Below are 20210 nucleotides of genomic sequence, written 5' to 3' on the forward strand. Positions count from 1 at the left end.
AAAAAGTGAGTTATTTTTATGGGGATACTTATATCTCAAAAGTGAAGGTAATAGACGTGAACGTTGGTGTTTAGAATCTCCTTTAAACATAAAGAAACACGCCTTCTTTTATTTTTTTTTTGGGGGGGGGGTAAATCAACTTAACGGTGGTGGGGTGTAAAAGGAGGTGAGACCAGTTGATTTTACTGTTTATAATGTACTTATAAGGAACCTCCGTTGCTCAGGCGGCAGCACGCCGGCCTCTCACAGCTGGGTTCCGTGGTTCGAATCCCGGTCACTCCTTGTAACATTCGTGCTGGACAAAACGGAGGCGGGACAGGTTTTCTCTGGATACTCTGGTTTTCCCTGTCATCATTCATCCAGCAACACTGTCCAATATAATTTCATTTCATTTGTCATTCATTAATTATTGCCCCAGAGGAGTGTGAGAGGCTTCGGCAGCCGGCACAAATTCCTATTGTCGCCGCTAGATGGGGGCTTTATTCATTCCATTCCTGACCCTGGCGAATGACTGGAAACAGGCTGTAGATTTTCAATGAATTTATTCTGATCATAAACCGATCATTTTTATCTTTCCTGCGTTCGTTTACAAGAGCCATCTTTTCCTTTGGAGAACTTTCTTAGATTACAGTAGATTCCCCTGGCATATAAATAAAAATTTTAACACTTTTGAAATAAGCAATAGGAATGAGATTGACCGTTGTTCATCTCTATAATAAGGTCAATAATGCACGGAAGATTTATCTCCCGTATGCAGTTATCAGACTGCCTCTTATAAGGGCTTCTGATAAGTTCACCTGCATACACCCCATCGTCAGTGGGTAGGGTTTGACACATCCCACTCTGATGAGTCTGGTGTCGGACCTAAGACAAAACGCTGGTTAATAGAGCAAACGCCTGAAAAGCCTTACATCTGATATGTTTTAGAAATCCCGCACACTTGCCTACACGTGACAATGGTGCTGGTCACATTGTCAACAATGACAATGGCAGCAGATGTAATTTACTGCCAAGTAAGGATCTTGCATCTTGCTGTGGGGTCCAGAACATTAATAATAATAATAATAATAATAATAATAATAATAATAATAATAATAATCCAACTGATATCACCCACCCTAATTGTAATAATAATAATAATAATAATAATAATAATGTTCTGGACCGTCGTCAGATGTGCTGACCGCGCTGGAAACGGGTCCTGGATGGGTAATGACCAAGAATGCAGTCCGGCCGCGGGCTCAGTACCGCCAAGGCACCTGAGACGACATCACGCCGGATCTCCTGAAGGATTTGATCCACATTAAAAATGCTTATAGGAAAAGATGGCAAGGATTTAGGGACCCAACTGACCGGGTGGAATACCTGGACCTAGCCCGGGAAGTACAAAATCGATTGCTGGAAAGAAAGATTGAAAATGGGAGGAAACTTGCCGTAATCTATTAGAAAATGAGTCAGATCGCGAATTTAGGTGGATTATACATAAAACAATAAACATTCAATTGTAAATTTCAGTTTAATACCATAGCGAAGCACGGGTATCCTGCTAGTATAATAATAAATCTCTTACTGACGTGGAATTTATAAATACAGCACGACGTAACTTAGCAATAAGAGATTTTATATTTTAAATTAGATGTATAACATTCAAACAATGGATGAATGAGTGAGAATATGTACAAACATCAAGAACAGTGTTTTAATGGACTGGTGAACTTTCTAGACTGTCAAAGTTACTCCTTCAAGCACGTTTTATTATCATAACATATCATATTTTAACATTAGTCATTCGCAATTAATGTAGTAATATTTTACCAGCTCAACATTGAAACGTTTTCAAGTAAGTGTGTCAACAACGCAACACTGGTTTGAAAGTAGTGAACTTCAAGATCAGCATCAAAACGAACTTGTGAACTTTGCAGACTTTTAAAACCATTTTTCCAATCATATTTTATTACCACAATACATCACCTTAAGTTAGCATGAGTCATTCATAATTAGGACAAGCTGTGTTTTAGCATTATAAGTTGTTATTATTAAGACGATAGGTTCTTCAGCTGAAGATGTCCCACTAAAAGGGTTGAAACTGGTATTGACATATTAGCATGTTTTAAGTACTTTATAATAGAATAAATGTATTCATTAGGTGGAAAGTTCCTGTCTTTATATTCGCAAATACTTTAACCATCAATAGGGACAATGAAGTTAATAAATTATAGTTACAAGATAAAGAAATACACTCTTCCAACTCTTCAAAGTGAACTGTAAAACATGTGGAGGATACTAGCAGCCAACAGCAGATCAGTGAAGCACCGATTCTGCACTGCTGATTGAACTCGGGAGCTTCACACCCACATGACAACTTTTCCACGTACTATTGAATACATATCCTACATACAAAAAATATATTTTAGGAAGTTGTTTAAAAAATGCATTAATTGCTAAGACGTTAACAAATTTACCCATTTAAAAATGTGTTAATATTGAAAGTACCTATGATTTGAACATTTTTAGTTGAAAATTCCCTACACAAAATGCTCGAGTAAAAGTATCTCTGCATAGGGAAAAATACCTATGTCTGGCAACACTGGTCATGACCTTAAGAAAGGTAAGCTCACCGGACAAAATATTAGTCGCCCTAAAGCGCACAGACAGATGGATAACTAAGCCTATACAGATGGTGCAGCGAACGAATCCCATGCTCAACCGCATGCACACTGCCTCTAGGTGAGCGTAAGCAGTAGCAATCATAGAGACATTGATGTTTCAAGCTGACAGTGTACATCAACATGGGTGGATGTTAGGATGTGATAGAGTGGCAAAAAGGAGCAATTGTGTTTGGCTGTGCCCATGGCCAAACCGTGTGTGAAGTTGCTGGATTTGTTGGTGTTTTGCAGCGAACTGTTCAACGTGTCTACAAGCATGTGGCCATGAAACATGACGTCATAATTGTGTTTCAGATAAGGATAAATGTTTCCACCTATTCAATACAATAAGGACACAAACTTTTACAGGAATGCGTTTTACTCTTTAAGGCTAATCGTACATTCTGTAAAACTGTATGAGTTTTGCCCTACCACAAAGATTTTATCAAAACTGGATGTTACAATAGTTTTATAATAGTTATATCAAATTGATAACGCAAAGAGCACTAAATTTAAAAATGTATATAATTGTCTCATGATGTGTCTATTACCCCACAAAGATTAATCTAGTCACTGTAATGTAATCACATAGATTTTAAGTCACATATGTAATGGTAGAAACTTACAACTTAGTTTAGAATGCTCTGTTTGTGTTCTTACAAAGGTATAAATATTTCATGTAACTATTTAAAAAGCCTTGCAAAATTTCCTAGGCTGATGATGGCACAGGAAGGTACCGAAACCGGTCCCTAAATAACAGATAATATATATGTGATATTGTATTAATTTCACTATTTTATTGTATTGAATAGGTGGAAACATTTATCCTTATCTGAAACTGTAAATTTCGATTCAATACGGACCAGAATGAAATTCTTGACATTAAAGTCAGAATTGTGGTTGGAAAAATATCCTGACTGAGAGGGAACAGAAATAGTTGCCGTTAGTGAATGAAGGTCCGTCCCAACCTGTTAGCGAGAGAACATTGCATGGGAACTGCATGCAATGAACATCTGAAGTCGGTCACGCCGCAAGATGCCATTGCTCGCACAGGCACATAACTGACTGGTGGAACATAATGTGGTCTGACGAATCATGTTTTTGCCTGTTTTTCAATGACGCATGTCATCGAGTACACCGAAGGCCAAATGAAGCATTTCATCTTTGATGTGTCCAAGGTCAGGTTCAAGCCGGAGGTGGTTGTGTGATATTTTTGGGGTGTTTTTTGTATGATGGACTGGGCCCGCTGACTGAAGTGACCACTAACATGAACCAGTATGTTTATTTAAACATTCTGGATGATCAGGTGTTGCCTTTCAGTCAATATCTGCACGATGAGTATGTTATTGATACCCCGATTTTTCAAGATGACTACAGGAAAGTTCATCAGGCTGGACACACACGTGACTGGTTTTATGAACACTCCTCGACCCTGTTACTTCTTGATTGGCCTACAAATTTACTTGATTTGAACTCCCATTGAAAATCTGTGGCACATGTTGGAATAGCATGTAAAATGCTGATATCAACATCCCCACAATTTGGTGGAATTTGCACAATCAAATCTTCAGTGAGTGGCTTAACCTGGATGCGACGTACCTGCACAACCATGTGGACTCACTTCCTAACCGAATCCAGGTGGTTATCAAGTCCAAAGTGGGATTTACACGGTATTAAATGATGCTTGTAATGATTTCTCCAGGAGTGACTGATTTTTTGTCTGGTGAGTTTACTATCTCAATCTTTCCCTGAAGTTGAAATGGGAAACAATGGTAAACCATGTCAAGCGTAGCCAATGGGGGATTTGAACCCACCTGTCTCTGGAATACTGAAGATGGAGATGGTTCTCCATGGTTTCCCACTTTCACACAGGGCAAATGCTGGGGCTGTACCTTAATCAAGGTCATGGTCGATTCCTTCACACTCCTAGCCGTTTCCTGACCCATTATTACCATAATACCTATCTGTGTTGGTGCAGCATAACTAGTTGTACCGCAGTGGACTGAGTTAACCTGTTCGGTACCCTAAAAGTACTATCCTGCTATTAATAATACCTTACCAAGGCCTTTCAGTTCAGGAACTACCTGACTGAACTTGCCTGCCATTATTTTATTTAGCTTATGCCAAATTATACACAAATTTACGAAGGTAATTATATAGTGTATGCGTGCAATTAAAAAATTATACAATCAACTAGCACCGAGGGAGCTCAGATTGCTAAATCAAGATTGTCCAGTTATTCTGTTGCCCGTTCAGAGGCATTCACAAAGTTCTCCAGAGGTCCAGAAAAAGTCTTAGATGCACATTTGGTGACAGTATCCTGTATTGTTTGGCACCACAGTTACAGATAGGGGAGGATCTCATATTCCACTTATGGAGCAATGAATCTCATTGCCCACTTGTCATCAAATTGCTCATATGACCTACACTCACTCAACTCCTACCTACCACCCTTCTACTACCCATGTATCATATCTTCCCTAGAACCTATCAGCACTACAAAATAATTTTTAAAGTTCGGTTCACTTTTGTATAAGTACAAAGTTCTTGCTTTAGCTATGTTATTGGGTAAATTCTTGTTTTATGTATTAAACTTGTATGGTTTAGAAATTGATGTGGCTGTTTGAAATTTCAGTGTCATGTCCTGCACCCCTGAAGAATAGAGATTTTGTTCTCCAACGCTCATGGCTTGATACTGGACAAGAACAACTCATTATCAACCACTCTGTGTATCACAAGGATTACCCTCCAAGGAGTGGTTTTGTGCGAGCAACTTCATTCCTCACAGGTAAACAATTGCTCATACTATCTTGATACGTGTGAATCGTGAGATGGAACATTTTGTACTAGTGTAAGAATAACTTATATAGAGGGAAGAATTTCTCTATCAATCAAGCACTACTGCTCTGCATTTAGGGCAGTCGCCCAGGTGGCAGATTCCCTATCTGTTGTTTTCCTAGCCTTGCAAAGAATTGCAATGTTTGCAAAGAAATTGGAAATTTATTGAACATCTCCCTGTTAAGTTATTCCAATCCCTAACTCCTCTTCCTATAAACAATAATTTGTCCCAATTTGTCCTCTTGAATTCTAGCTTTATCTTCATATTGTGATCTTTCCGACTTTTAAACACACCACTCGAACTTATTCGTCTACTGATGTCATTCCACGCCATCTCCCTACTGACAGCTCGGAACATACCACTTAAATGCAAAGTATGTTACAAGTGTTATTATTTTTTTAATATCCACCTATTCAGTACAAAGAGATATTTTTTAGAAATTGAATATTATTATAAAATGTTAAGAGACATGTTTTGCCCATATTAAGGGCATCATCAGCCCCAAACTCAAACCTGTATGGTGAAAAATCAGGATCCTGATTGCTCTTACAAGTTATAAAAAGAGGATATCAATGTAGGTGTCTGTCCAAACATAAAAATTATTAGAATATCCTTGGCTAAAATCGCAGTATCAAGCTGCATGTCAAAAGTTCACATGATTATACTTTCCGGAGCGTTGAGTCATTGCACCCAAAAAACTTGTTGGGGGTAGAGCAATAAACAGCTCAATCTTTGTAATGAAACAGAAATGTGCCTCCTTGAATACTCCTGTTAGAGGATAAGAAAAAGCAAAGCTGATAGACTGTTAAAAATGCCAATTTCGTATGTTGTGATAAGACAAGAGCCCTCTTAAGTGGCTGTTCAGCTGCCTATAGTCTATTTAACTGGCTGAAGGAGTGAAAGTCGAATGCATTATATATATATAATATTTTAAAACAATAGTATGGTACAGAGTAATTTAAATTCAAAATTCCGGAAAGTGCAAGGGTAGCTTTTGCACTTTCACACACTTTGGTGTGTCTGCAATGTGCTTCAAGTTCAAGTGAAATATCGGAATTATTTTGTATTCAGCGTTTTAAGGAACGTCGTAATATCACTCAGCAGGCAGTGTGCGGAGAAACAGAATCTGCGAACACTGAGTTAACGAAAAAGCATGGCTCATGTAATCAATTCGTAGGCAACGAACAATATTGTGATTGCTGATGAAACTGCACTGCTTTCTTTTAATGCCGAGCCCAAATGGTCTTATGGTATTAAAGGAGAAAGTGCCACCCGGGAAATCGTATAAGAGTGACGGTCATTGTACTGTGTTGCAAAGCACACGGAAGCGAGGTACTTCCTCCCCTCGTCATAGGGAAGTTTGATAAGCCACAATGTTTTAAGGGCGTCAGGCACTTTCCGTGCATGTACAAGGCATCTAAAAATGCAAAAATAGGAATAATCCAAAAAATAATGCATTTGCACAGGGGAACCAGCACATTTTATCCTCGTCTTTGAATTGTGTGATTTTTTCTTTCTTTGCGTGAGGTTATGTTTGTCAGTGATTTATCCAAGTGCATTATTTGAACATTGTAAGTGCACCTTGTTGGATACATTTCGGAAACATTCTCCGTGGCATTTGAAAGGTTTAAACTCTGAATCAAGGTGACTGCATGCAGTAATGGGTCTTATAGAATACATTGTGACATGGCAAGTGTTTACATTTCTGAAGTATGAGACAAGTGCCATGGCGGGATTTCGTACAAGGATAGAGTGACTGTATTGTGTTGTCATGCAGAAGGAAGCGAGAGACTTTCTCGCCTCGTCATAGGAAAGTCTGATTTGCCACAGTGTTTTAAGGGTATCGGGTACTTTCTGTGCAAGTACAGGGCATCTAAAATGCATACAGTACAATACAGTAATCCAATGAATAAAGCACTTGCATATGGGAGCCAGCATAGATTTCTCCTTATCTTTGAATAGTGCTTTTTTCTTTCTCTTTCTTTCTTTCTTTCTTTCTTTCTTTCTTTCTTTCTTTCTTTCTTTCTTTCGTTGTGAGAGGTTATGTTTGTCAGTGAGTTATCCAAGTGCATTATTTGAATACTCTAAATGAACCTTCTTGGATGCATTTTGGATATAGTTTTCTCCCATGGCATTTGAAAGGTTTAAACTATGAATCAAGGTTAACTGCATGCAGTAATTGGCCTTAGTATATTTTGTAACGCAGCAAAATTCTGAATTATGAATTGGCAGTTAATTCGAAATCATGCAATTCGAAGTCTGATTTTTGAGTCCCAACGACTTCAAATTAACGAGGTTTTACTGTATATTTGTCCCGAATGAGTAAATTTATAATACTTATATAATTATAATATATCATATATAATTATAATTTATAATATAATAATATATAATATAATAATATATAATATATAATATATAATATAATAATATATAATATATATAGATAAGGCTTACCATGCCTGTAGAAAACTATATGCTTCAAAAAATCTGTCAATGAATGTCAAACTAAGACACTACAATGCAGTAATCAGACTTTCAGTCCTCTATGCACCAGAGTGTCTATATTTAATTAAGAAGACCCCACTAAGAGCCCTCGACATACAAGAAAGAAAGTTGCTGAGACGGATAGTGGGACCAAGAATTTCATCAGATGGAAGCCGATGGTATCAACCAAATCATGAGCTATATAAACACGAAGAAAATCTCATAGATGCCATCAGAAGAAGGCAACTGGCTTTTTACGGACAACTGTCTAGAATGGACTCAAATAGCTTATCCCATAGGATCTTCAGGGCTGCTAACAAGGGTAAAGCTACTGGATTCGTGGGGATGAAGCAAGTGGAGAAGGACCTTTCAGAACTCCATATAAATCAAGATGACATAGCTGATAGAAGTAACTATCATACAACTCTTAAAACTAAATCCTTTGTAACATCCCTCACAGAAGTTACCCACAGACCAAAAGACGAGACCAGGAAATGGTCTGAAGAACGTAAGATTGAATTTAGCCAGAAAATGAAGGACTACTGGGCCATCAGACAAGCTCGAGGTACCAACAAGAAAACAGCTGCCAAACCAACCGCTAAGAACACCAATTGTGGCAAACAACGATGATGACATCAAGAAACAGCTAAAACACAAGCACCGTGGTCCTTAGATGGCCCTAACGAAATTTAAAAAAAAAAAAAATAATTTATAATGTTTTTCGATAGTTTAATGTTTTTAAGCTAGTTGATTAAAAGATCAAAAAGAATTTTGGGTTTTTCATAGATTTCATTCAGGTTGTAATTGGGTAATGTAATGTGTCAGGTCAGGTACATCCTGCTACCGTATGCGACAGTAGACGGTACTATCTGCGACTGCCTGGCCGAGGATTGGGCGGCTGTTGCCAAACCTGACAAACTAAGGGAGAACCAATAGCTATGGGCAGAGGAGTTCAGTCTTAGGGGGCTTGTTGAAGCCTTTGTGTAGGAAATGACACAAATTCAACTGGAATATACTGTTGCGCAGCTGTGGAAGCGGACTGCTAAAGGCTAAGGGAGATAACCCTGACAGAAAATCTTCTCTAATGTTAGGCATAGCAAGTCAGTTGGAGAGTAACTGCAATCTCTTTCGACACTTATACGAGCCTCGGATGCAAACAAAGAACTTGGAATAGACAACAGCACCCGCAGACCCATGCCGGGTATGATGGCTTACAGCCTGATGATAGGCCAAGCCTTGCGATTGTGCAACAACTCCAGAGAAGACAACACACTTGAATAGGAACAATCATTGTACTGAGTTTGACTGGGAAATGTGAAGAGTTAGTGGACATCATGGAGAGAAGGAAAATATCAATCTTAGGACTGAGTGGAACTAAATGGAAAGGTAAAGGGAAGAAAGAGTTGAGGAAAAACTATACCCTCTACTGGAATGGTAACAACAGAGAGATGAGAAATGGAGTAGGGTTGATATTGTCTAAAGAGTTAGATGGTAATACAGAGATCCAGTACATCAATGAGAGGATTATAAAGGCAACAGTTCACCTTTGGGAAAGAGAAGCTGACACTCATGTAAGTGTATGCCCTTCAGACGGGTTGCAGTCAAGATAAAAAGAACAAGTTTCTCGAAGACCTACAAGAGACCATCAGTGAACAGAGGGCAATCATCATTAGGGACCCCAACGCACAGCTCGTGACAGACAGGAATGGCTATGAGTAGGTGATGGGAGAAGGAATTCAGAAGTGGAACATCTGTTAGTCTTCTGCATAAGAAACTGTTTGGTAGTAAAAACAGTTGGTTCAATAAAAGAGTCAGTCACAAGATTACCCGTTACTGCTGGGATGGAAAGAACAGGACTACGGCATTACAGATGAAGTAAGAAGTAGACTTGGGACTGATATCAAGGTGATTCCAAGTGAGAACCTCAATAGCGACTACTGGATATTAGTAGCAGATCTGAAAGACATTAATGTACCAAAGATAACAACCAGGAAATTACCTGAGATTAAGGTGTGGGAACTACAACATATTGGAAAAAGGACCGACTATCAGGACCGTATAAGAGGACAGCTACCTACGGAAGAAGTAGAGAGTGGTGAGGTAGAGTGAACAAGATTTAAAAACACCTTGATAAAAGAAGCAATAGAGGTTTGGGGGAAGACAAGTGCGAGAGTAAAGGAAAAAGAGACACCCTGGTGGAATGGGAGAGTAAGATCCTCAACAAAGGAAAGGAACATGGCACAAAAAGAACAAGATAGAGAGAAATCCAAGCTAGAACAGGTAAGGGATGAGGGGAAGATCAGAGACCTCAAGCAAGTTTACCGGGACAAGAAATTGAGAGTTAAAAATGTAGTGAAAGAGGAGAAGATAAAGTGCTGGGAGAAATTTACTCAAAAACTGAAGGAAGACAGCAGAGGCAATATGAATCTATTGTTCAGAGTGATCAAAAACAAAAGGAATTCAGTTGAAACCATCAAAGCAATTGAGGATCCTATTGGAAACCTGGCCAGGAAAGAAGAGGACATCAGATTCTGAGGAATCATTTTGATCACCTATTGAACAGGACAGAAGCAGATCAGAGAACAAAAGAACCAGCTGTCGAAACCTGCACAGAGGTACCTCCCATTACTTGGGCAGAAACAGAAGCAGCCCTTAAGATGATGCCGCAGAGGAAATCCCCAGGAATCAATGAAGTCAGCACGGACATGATTAAAGCAGCAGGAGTTCAGGGTTTACAGTGGCTACACATAGTGTTCAATGCAGTTTGGAAAGATGGCAAGATACCTACTGATAGGAGCAAGGGTGTTATTATCCCCCTGTTTAAGATAGGAAATCGCCAAAAATGCTCCAACTACCAGGGAATAACACTCCTTTCTCATGGGCTTAAGATTCTTGAGAAAATCCTAGAGAGCAGATTGCAAGTCATCTTAGAGCCACAGTTTGAAGAGGAACAGTATGGCTTCAGGCCTAACAGGTCCACAACAGACCTAATCTTCAGTGTCTGTATGTTAATGGGAAAATATTGGGAAAAAGGCAAAGATCTGTTTATGATTTTCCTTGACATTGAGAGGGCATATGACAGCATTGCAAGAGAGAAGATATGGGAATGCCTGAGAAAAAGGAATGTGCTAGAGGGACTGGTGAGGAAAGTTCAGATGCTGTATGAGAACTGTACCAGCTTTGTGCATTTGGATGATGGACATTCATCCTGGTTCAAGACCGAATGTGGAGTCCAGCAAGGTAGTGCACTATCCCCATTGTTGTTTATCACCATCATGGATGACAGAATGAAGAACATCAAGAAAACCTCTGGTGAACTAAATGCAATGGCCTTTGCTAATGATGTTATGATCTGGGGAGAAACTGAGGAACAAGTACAGTTGACACTCAATGAATGGAAGGTTAAATTTCAGGAGTTCAATCTCAAGATAAGCAAACTCAGAACAGTAGTGATGGCAATAAACAGAGAGGGACGACCAGCGAACATCATGATAGGAAACCATCCACTAGAAAATGTGGAAAGCTTTACATACCTCGGCACTGTAATGTCTCGAGATATACTAGCCATAAAGGAGGTGGCATATAGAGTGCAGAAGAGCTCTCACTTTTACCAGCAAGTACGAACACTCCTCTGGAATCCCAAAGTACCAACAAAATCAAAGCTGGTGTTGTTCAATTAGTACTTCATACCAATCTTAACCTTTGGCATTGAAACCTGCACCCTCAATAAGAAAGACTCATCAAGGTTACAGGCATCCAAGATGAAGTTTCTTAGGTCCACGATTTAAAAAACCAAACTGGACAAGTTGAGGAATGATGTGGTTAGGAAAGAAGCTGGGATTGTTACATCATTGTTAGATCGGATCAGCATCTCCAGACTGAGGTGGTTTGGGCATGTAATGAGGATGGAGTAAACAAGGACAGCATATGTTAACTTGGAGCGACATGTGGCAGGGAAACGGATGGTGGGAAGACCAAGAGCTCACTAGATGGACATTGCAGATCGGGGAAGGACACTGGTGGACGTCATTTCACGTGATCAATTCTGATGTCATCAATTTTTATATTGGTTTTCATTTCTTTCATATTTTTTCATACTACCATTACTTTTGATTTCTGTTTGTTTACTTTTAATTTCCATAGTTTAAGAGTGCCTGAGAGGGCTTTCAGCATTCTATTCATTTCTTTTTCTGAGTCTGCAATTAATACGATATCATCTGCAAATCTGATACAACGTATCCTTTCACCATTGATTTTTATTCCCTTTGTCTTCTCCTTCATGATCTGAATAGCTTCCTCAATGAACAAATTAAATAAATACGGTGATAGGGGACAACCTTGTCTAACTCCTTTCCTAATCCTGGCCTTTTCTTCTACCTGATTGATGATTATTTTTGTGCTTTGGTTCAGATACAGTTGATCAATCATTCTTCTATCCTTCCAGTCCAGTCCTATTTTCCTCATAGTTCTAAACAGTAGTTCCAAGTTCACATTGTCAAAAGCTTTTTCTAAGTCAAGGAAGGTAAGATAAGTCTTCTATTCATTTCCATCTTTCTCTCCAGTAACATGTGTAAGGCATTTATAACTATAGGTGATTAATTTGTTCATGTATACTTTTCATATTCAGTATTCAGTATCTCTTTCTTGTATATATTGGTACCTCTGATATGAATTAAAAAACCACGAAGAAGGATGTTTTGGGAGAACTCGGATGATCTTGGAAACAAAGTTGTTCAGAACAGCACGAGTAGGAATAGGTTTGAGGAAATATTCCGATTTCTTCATGTTTGTGACAACTTGGATCTCTCGGCAGGTGATAAAACTGAAAAAATTGAGAAATTTTATAGATCATCTAAACAAGTCATTTCTTAAAAAATGCTCCCAATAAAGACAATTGATAGGTGCCACGGGTGTAAGCAATTCATCCACAGCAAACCAATTCGTTTTTGTTTCAAAGACTGGGTAGCTGCTCAGCGGGCAGGCTACTGTCTGTCTCCAGGATGACATTTACCAAGTATATAAAAGAGGAGAAAGGAGGGAAAAAGACATGGGATTAGGTGAAGCAGTAGTGATAACATTTGTGGATATTCTTTCTGAAGTATTTCCTGGGACAGCTTTTTCTTTCTATTTCGACAACTTTTTCACATCAGCTAAATTTCTATGTAGGATCTTTGAAGAAGGCCATCATTGCTACAGGAACTCTCAGAAGCAACAGAATGCTAAAGTGCCCTATTTCTGGTAAGCATGTCACTGAAAAGAAAGAGTGTGGTTACTTTGAATATTGTTTTGATAAAGAGCATGGTGTGATAGTTGTGTCTTGGAAAGACAATGGTGTAGTGAATATTATATCAAATCAGTTTAGTGTAGCTCCCCTTCAAGAAGTCACAAGATACTCAGTCAGCCAACAGGGGAAAATAAAAGTCAAATGGCCAAATGTTTGCAAGTAATTAACCTCATCTTTTAATCCGTATTGAAAGTCTGTTTAATTGCAATAAAGAATGTTTTATTATAAACCACCTATTCAATACATCAAAATGTTATTACATTTAGAGTTTCCTCATTAATAGGAAGTTATATGCGGGACATGTTTCTCTCCTTTATAGAGCATCATCAGTCAACCTAGAATCTCAAAATTTGGTTTATGTTCGTAACTAATGACTTGAAAACTATTTGTACATTTTACAATCTTAAACTTATTTTACTAAAATATCATAGAAGGTAGAATCATTGGTAGTGTGCCTTATTGACAAGGACTTAATAGCGGAAAAGTTGACGAAAATACATTCATTTAAAATTATGTTCGAATAAGTTTGCTCTCAAATATTTTCAAACAATTAGTATGTCTAAAATCTTGAAGAATGACTTGTGATTCAATCTTAAGAACTAATAATTAGGGTATAGTCATTTGAAATTTAAAATTGAGATCGGGCTAAAAATGTATGTTGTCCTTTGAGGATAAGATAGATAAGTAAGTGTTGCACATATTAGTAAACTAACGTACTTGGAAGCAAAAGACATGAAAAAAGAAAAAAACTACTAAGGTTTAAATTTGAATAAATATATAGTTATAATGAAAAGTGTTGTGAATGGAGGGAAAAAAATTAAGGTGAGGCTGAAAAATGAGGGAATGGTGGTAAATGCTGAGGAGAGGTGGAATGAATAGAATGGGAGATTGAATTTAGATCAGTTAAATTAAAATTTTTAAGAATAATGATTAAAAAATCAAAAAGAATGTTGGTTTTTTCACATTTCATTTTGGTTAAAGAGTTAAAATACTGATCTAAATGTATGAAAAAATTCTCTGTTATATGAAGTATTGGGCCTTTGTGTAATGTTTTAAGAATTTTTAGGTCTTGTTGAATATCGGTGAAATTATGGTTATAGTCATGCATATGCTGACCTACAGCCAAAAATATATTGTATTTATTGTTAAAAGTAAAGGTTGAAATTATTGGGGTGTTAGATTTATCTTTCATTAAAGTAGGGCGATGTCTGTAATTATTATTCTGTCAATGAAAAAATTGTTGTACCTGTTTGGTTTAGCAATGAAACGAATGATATTTAATTCACTTTTTAGATCTTGTTTGGACCTTTTTTTTTTTTTTGCTATGGGCTTTACGTCGCACCGACACAGATAGGTCTTATGGCGATGATGGGATAGGAAAGGCCTAGGAGTTGGAAGGAAGCAGCCGTGGCCTTAATTAAGGTACAGCCCCAGCATTTGCCTGGTGTGAAAATGGGAAACCACGGAAAACCATCTTCAGGGCTGCCGATAGTGGGATTCGAACCTACTATCTCCCGGATGCAAGCTCACAGCCGCACGTCTCTACGCGCACGGCCAACTCGCCCGGTGTGTTTGGACATAGGAATAGTGAAAGCTCTATGAACTAAACTATTTAAGTGGCCCATTTGTGGGTTATAGGGTGAGTTGAATCATGATGGATTGTGGAAATAGTTTGAGTAGGTTTTCTGAAGATTTTATAACCTAAAGAGGTTGGGTTTCTAGTGATGGTTAGGTCTAAATAGTGAATTTTTTGTTCTAGTTCGGATTCAAGTGTAAATGTAATATGGGGGTCAACATTATTAAGATTTAGAAGAGTGGAGTTGGCATTAGAAATTTTTTCATCTAAAATAACTAGGACATCATCAACATATCTAACCTAAAAGGGGACATTGTTAAAATTTTGGTTATTTTCAGTCTTGTTGTGTTCTATGAAATCTAGGTAAATATCAGCTAGTAAGCCTATTTCTCTATATGTCTGTAACAAGAAAAAGAAAAAAAGACTCATATGAGTGTTGAATGTTGTTACTAGTTGAGTACTTAAAGAACTTCACTTACCCCTCTGATTACTTCTTGTCTGTCTGGTGTTGTCTAAAGTTGCATAGTGACTGTCTGTTGTTCTGCGTCTGCTCCATGTGTTGTATGAGTGAGGTGGTAGGGGGTTGGGGGGGAGGGAGTAGGGATGGGTGGAGTAATGTTATTAGGCGTAGCTTTAGGAGGTGCAGGGAGGGGTTGTGTTCACTAATGTGACACGAATCATTTTTCTTTTTCTTATTACAGACATGCCAACAAGCAATAGCCTATTCAACAACTTTTTGCTACAAAGTTCGTTGAATTACATCCCTTTCAACCACATTTCATTTTATTTCGTTGCTTAAAATCTTTGGTCATTGATGTCAACAAGTACATACTTATTCAACAACATTGCCTATGTCAAATGATAACAAGAGTTTAAAATTCATGAAGACTAAGGTTTAACCTGTCACATGTTTCAATTATCAAGATGACGAGATGTAGACTCTTATCCTCAAAGGATAACATACATTTTACGCCCGATCTCATTTTTAAATTTCAAATGACTATACCCCAATTATTAGTTCTTAAGATTGAATCACAAGTCATTCTTCAAGATTTTAGACATACTAATTGTTTGAAAATATTTGAGAGCAAACTTATTCTAACATAATTTTAAATGAATGTATTTTCGTCAACTTTTCCGCTGTTAAGTCCTTGTCAATAAGGCACACTACCAATGATTCTGCCTTCTATGATATTTTAGTAAAATAAGTTTAAGATTGTAAAATGTACAAATAGTTTTCAAGTCATTAGTTACGAACATAAACCAAATTTTGAGATTCTAGGTTGACTGATGATGCTCTATAAAGGAGAGAAACATGTCCCACATATAACTTCATATTAATGAGGAAACTCTAAATGTAATAACATTTTGATGTATTGAATAGGTGGTTTATAATAAAACATTCTTTATTGCAATTAAACAGATTTTCAATACGGATTAAAAGATGAGGTTAATTACTTGCAAACATTTGGCCGTTTGACTTTTATTTTCCCCCGTTGGCTGACTGAGTATCTTGTGACCTCTTGAAGGGGAGCTACACTAAACTGATTTGATATAATATTCACTACACCATTGTCTTTCCAAGACACAACTATCACATGCTCTTTATCAAAACAATATTCAAAGTAACCACACACTTTCTTTTCAGTGAAATGCTTACCAGAAATAGGGCACTTTAGCATTCTGTTGCTTCTGAGAGTTCCTGTAGCAATGATGGCCTTTTTCAAAGATCCTACATAGAAACTTAGCTGATGTGAAAAAGTTGTCGAAATAGAAAGAAAAAGCTGTCCCAGGAAATATTTCAGAAAGAATATCCACAAATGTCATCATTACTGCTTCACCTAATTCCACGCCTTTCTCCCTCCTTTCTCCTCTTTTATATACTTGGTAAATGTCATCCTGGAGACAGACAGTAGCCTGTCTGCTGAGCAGCTACCCAGTCTTTGAAGCAAAAATGAATTGGTTTGCTGTGGATGAATTGCTTACACCCGTGGCACCCATCAATTGTCTTCATTGGGAGCATTTTTTAAGAAATAACTTGTTTAGGTGATCTATAAAATTTCTCAATTTTCCAGTTTTGTCACCTGCTGGGAGATCCAAATTGTCACAAACATGAAGAAATCGGAATATTTCCTCAAACCTATTCCTACTCGTCCTGTTCTGAACAACTTTGTTTCCAAGATCATCCGAGTTCTCCCAAAACATCCTTCTTCGCGTTTTTTTTTATTCATATCAGAGGTACCAATATATACAAGAAAGAGAGACTGAATATATGTACTGAATATGAAAAATATACATGAACAAATTAATCATATATAGTTATAAATGCCTTACGCATGTTGTTGGAGAGAAGGATGGAAATGAATGGAATGACTTATCTTACCTTCATTGACTTAGAAAAAGCTTTTGACAATGTAAACTGGGAACTACTGTTTAGAACTATGAGGAAAATAGGACTGGGCTGGAAGGATAGCAGAATGATTAATCAACTGTATCTGAACCAAAGCACAAAAATAATCATCAATCAGGTAGAAGAAAAGGCCAGGATTAGGAAAGGAGTTAGACAAGTTTGTCCCCTATCACTGTATTTATTTAATTTGTTCATTGAGGAAGCTATTCAGATCATGAAGGAGAAGACAAAGGGAATAAAAGTCAATGGTGAAAGGATACATTTTATCAGATTTGCAGATGATATCGTATTAATTGCAGACTCAGAAAAAGAAATGAATAGAATGCTGAAAGCCTTCTCAGGCACTCTTAAACTATAGAAATTAAAAGTAAACAAACAGAAATCGAAAGTAATGGTAGTATGAAAAAATATGAAAGAAATGAAAACCAATATAAAAACTGATGACGTCAAAATTGATCACGTGAAACCATTCTGTTATCTTGTTAGTATGATGACAGAGGATAATAGATGCTTGCTGGAAGTAAAGAGAAGAATAGTATTGGCAAAACAGGCATTTATGAGCAAGAAAAACATTTTAACCAGCACACACATGAATATAGATGTCAGAAAATCCTTTGCAAAATCATTTGTATGGAATACACTTCAGTATGGAAGTGAGAGTTGGAGTCTGGGTAAATTAGAAAGGAATCGACTTGAAGCTGCTGAAATGTGGATATGGCGGAAAATGACCAGAACGAGCTGGACGGAAAGAAAAACCAACCTGAAAGTCTTAAGGGAAGTTAAAGAAGAGAGAAGATTTTAAAACGAAATGGAAAACAGGAAAAAAAAAGTTATTGGACATGTCATCAGACACAATACTTTTATCACTAACATACTTGAAGGGAACATGCTGAGAAAGAAAGGGAGAGGAAGACCTAGGATGAAGTATTTGGACATCATCAAGAAGAGGTTAGATTGTGTCAGTTACATGGAACTGAAACGAACAGCCAATAAAAGAAAAGAGTGGTTGCATTGACAAGGCATTAGCCTTTAGAATATTGATTGATTGAGTTATAAATGAAGCACTTGAAAAATTTGCATATGAAGTATAACAAATGGAAGAACATACATAAAAATCAAAAAGGAGAAATCAAGTATTACATGAAAATATCTACACTATACGTACATTATTTACACAAGTTGTGACCGGTATTTGGCTACATTGATGGCATTGTTTCCAGCCAGTGCCTATTCCAACCCTGTACATGAATCTGGGCATGGATGACAGTGCAAGAGATGCCTAAGTCTATTCCTCTCCACATTCACACAATGAGTCCCCACCATGCACGATGCCCCATTTCATAAAATTGTCCTTAGATCTTGCAACGCCGGTCCGCAGTCCGTTTAACGACTTCCACATACATCATCCCTCTTCATGACCAGGTGGCAACTTTTCTTTATTTCAACTCATTCCTGGCCTTTTTAGGGTCAGAATGAAGTGGAGCAGAAGACTGTAGAAAACTCTTCCTGGACTTCAGTAGAGTTGGTGGTGGCTGATGTTCATGAAGGGGATGGGCTGAGATGCTGCAAACCTTTTTTCTCTCAATATTAGCGGCCACCTCACATCTAATATCAGGTGGGGCTGTACCTGCAAGTGAATACAACTTCTGTGTGGTTGTTGGTTTTAAACAGCCGGTGATTAGCCTGTAGGTTTCATTCAAGGCAATGTCGACTTTCTTTGCGTGAGCTGATATGTACCACACGGGACTAGCATATTCAGCAGCAGAGTAGCAGAGTGCTAGGGCAGTTGTCCTTACTGTCTGGGGAAGGGCACCCCATCCAGAACTAGTTACCTTATGCAGTAGGCAGTTTCGTGATGAAACTTTTGCCTTGAGTTTGATGCAGTGTATGGTGAAGGTCAGCGAACGATCTAGGGTAACACCAAGGTAAACTGGAATATTGCTGTGTTCCAGCTCCATCCCTTTCCAATTCACACGCAGCTTCCGCGGGGCTTCTTTGTTCTTTAAATGAAAGGCGCACACATTAGTTTTCGATGAGTTAGGCTTGAGGTGATTTTCCTCATGATAATCTGAGAGCATCTTCAAAGCAGCAGTAAGGTTTTGTTCCACTTGCTCGAAGATTTTACTCTGAGTTGCCAGGGCCAGGTCATCTGCGTATAGGAAGCTCCTTGTCTGAGGTGGAAGAGTTTGGTCATTGGTATATATGTGTAACCGTTACTTCAGCGGCTACAACAAACACAGTAAAGGGAGGAAAGTAAGTGCAATTACACAGTACCTAAGACACTACACACACAAGAAAACAGCTGATGAACAACGCGGAACTCCGCCGATAACAACACTGGTAAATATCAGTAGGGGCAACTTGACGATAAGAACCCAGGAACATGAAAGGAGCTGGGAACCTACCAAGGGCATGGAGATGGCTTAGGTTGCAGATTCTGGAAAATCAACCCTGATCCTTGATTTTCAAAATATATTATTTACCAAAATATTATTTGCAAAGGACTTTACAAACGAATTCCGAACAATTTCAGTCATACCGAACTTGTGAACTACAAATTACATGTTCCTTGAGACACACAAATTGCACATTCCTTGACAATAGCTTCCTATAAGTTCAAAGAGTCAAGCAAATACCATACATCTAATTACAACCCAAGTCGTACAATACAATTTAGAGTGAAGCTAAACGTACCTTTCCAAATATCTGAACAACATAATTGAAAAAGCGTAAAATCAGAAATATCAAAACTTGGCACAGAGGCCAGTTCAACTTGGTCCCACACTAAAAAACACTTCTGATGCCGGGCAGATGAAAACTTGTGTACATCAAGTGACACAGAATTACTACTAGAGGCAAAACCCCAAGGTAAATACATAAAACTACAATTTACATGTTTAGTGAAACAAGGAAAGAGGAATCCCTCGGAAACAAACAGGCAAGCCCAGCTGAAAAGCTAAGGCATCCGA

At 37.9% G+C, this 20210-nt stretch overlaps 1 protein-coding gene across 3 annotated transcripts in view; it reads left to right on the plus strand.

Moving 5' to 3' along the window:
• Positions 1-20210, plus strand: part of LOC136880821 (START domain-containing protein 10) — a 74410-nt gene that overhangs the window by 22653 nt on the left and 31547 nt on the right. For all 3 annotated transcript variants that reach the window (XM_067153366.2, XM_067153365.2, XM_067153367.2), the window contains exon 4: positions 5281-5433. In XM_067153366.2, coding sequence (XP_067009467.1) covers positions 5281-5433 — 153 coding nt within the window. The remainder of the gene's footprint in view (positions 1-5280; positions 5434-20210) is intronic.

The sequence above is a fragment of the Anabrus simplex genome, chromosome 9 (genome assembly GCF_040414725.1).
Source record: "Anabrus simplex isolate iqAnaSimp1 chromosome 9, ASM4041472v1, whole genome shotgun sequence".
Classification (NCBI taxonomy): domain Eukaryota; kingdom Metazoa; phylum Arthropoda; class Insecta; order Orthoptera; family Tettigoniidae; genus Anabrus; species Anabrus simplex.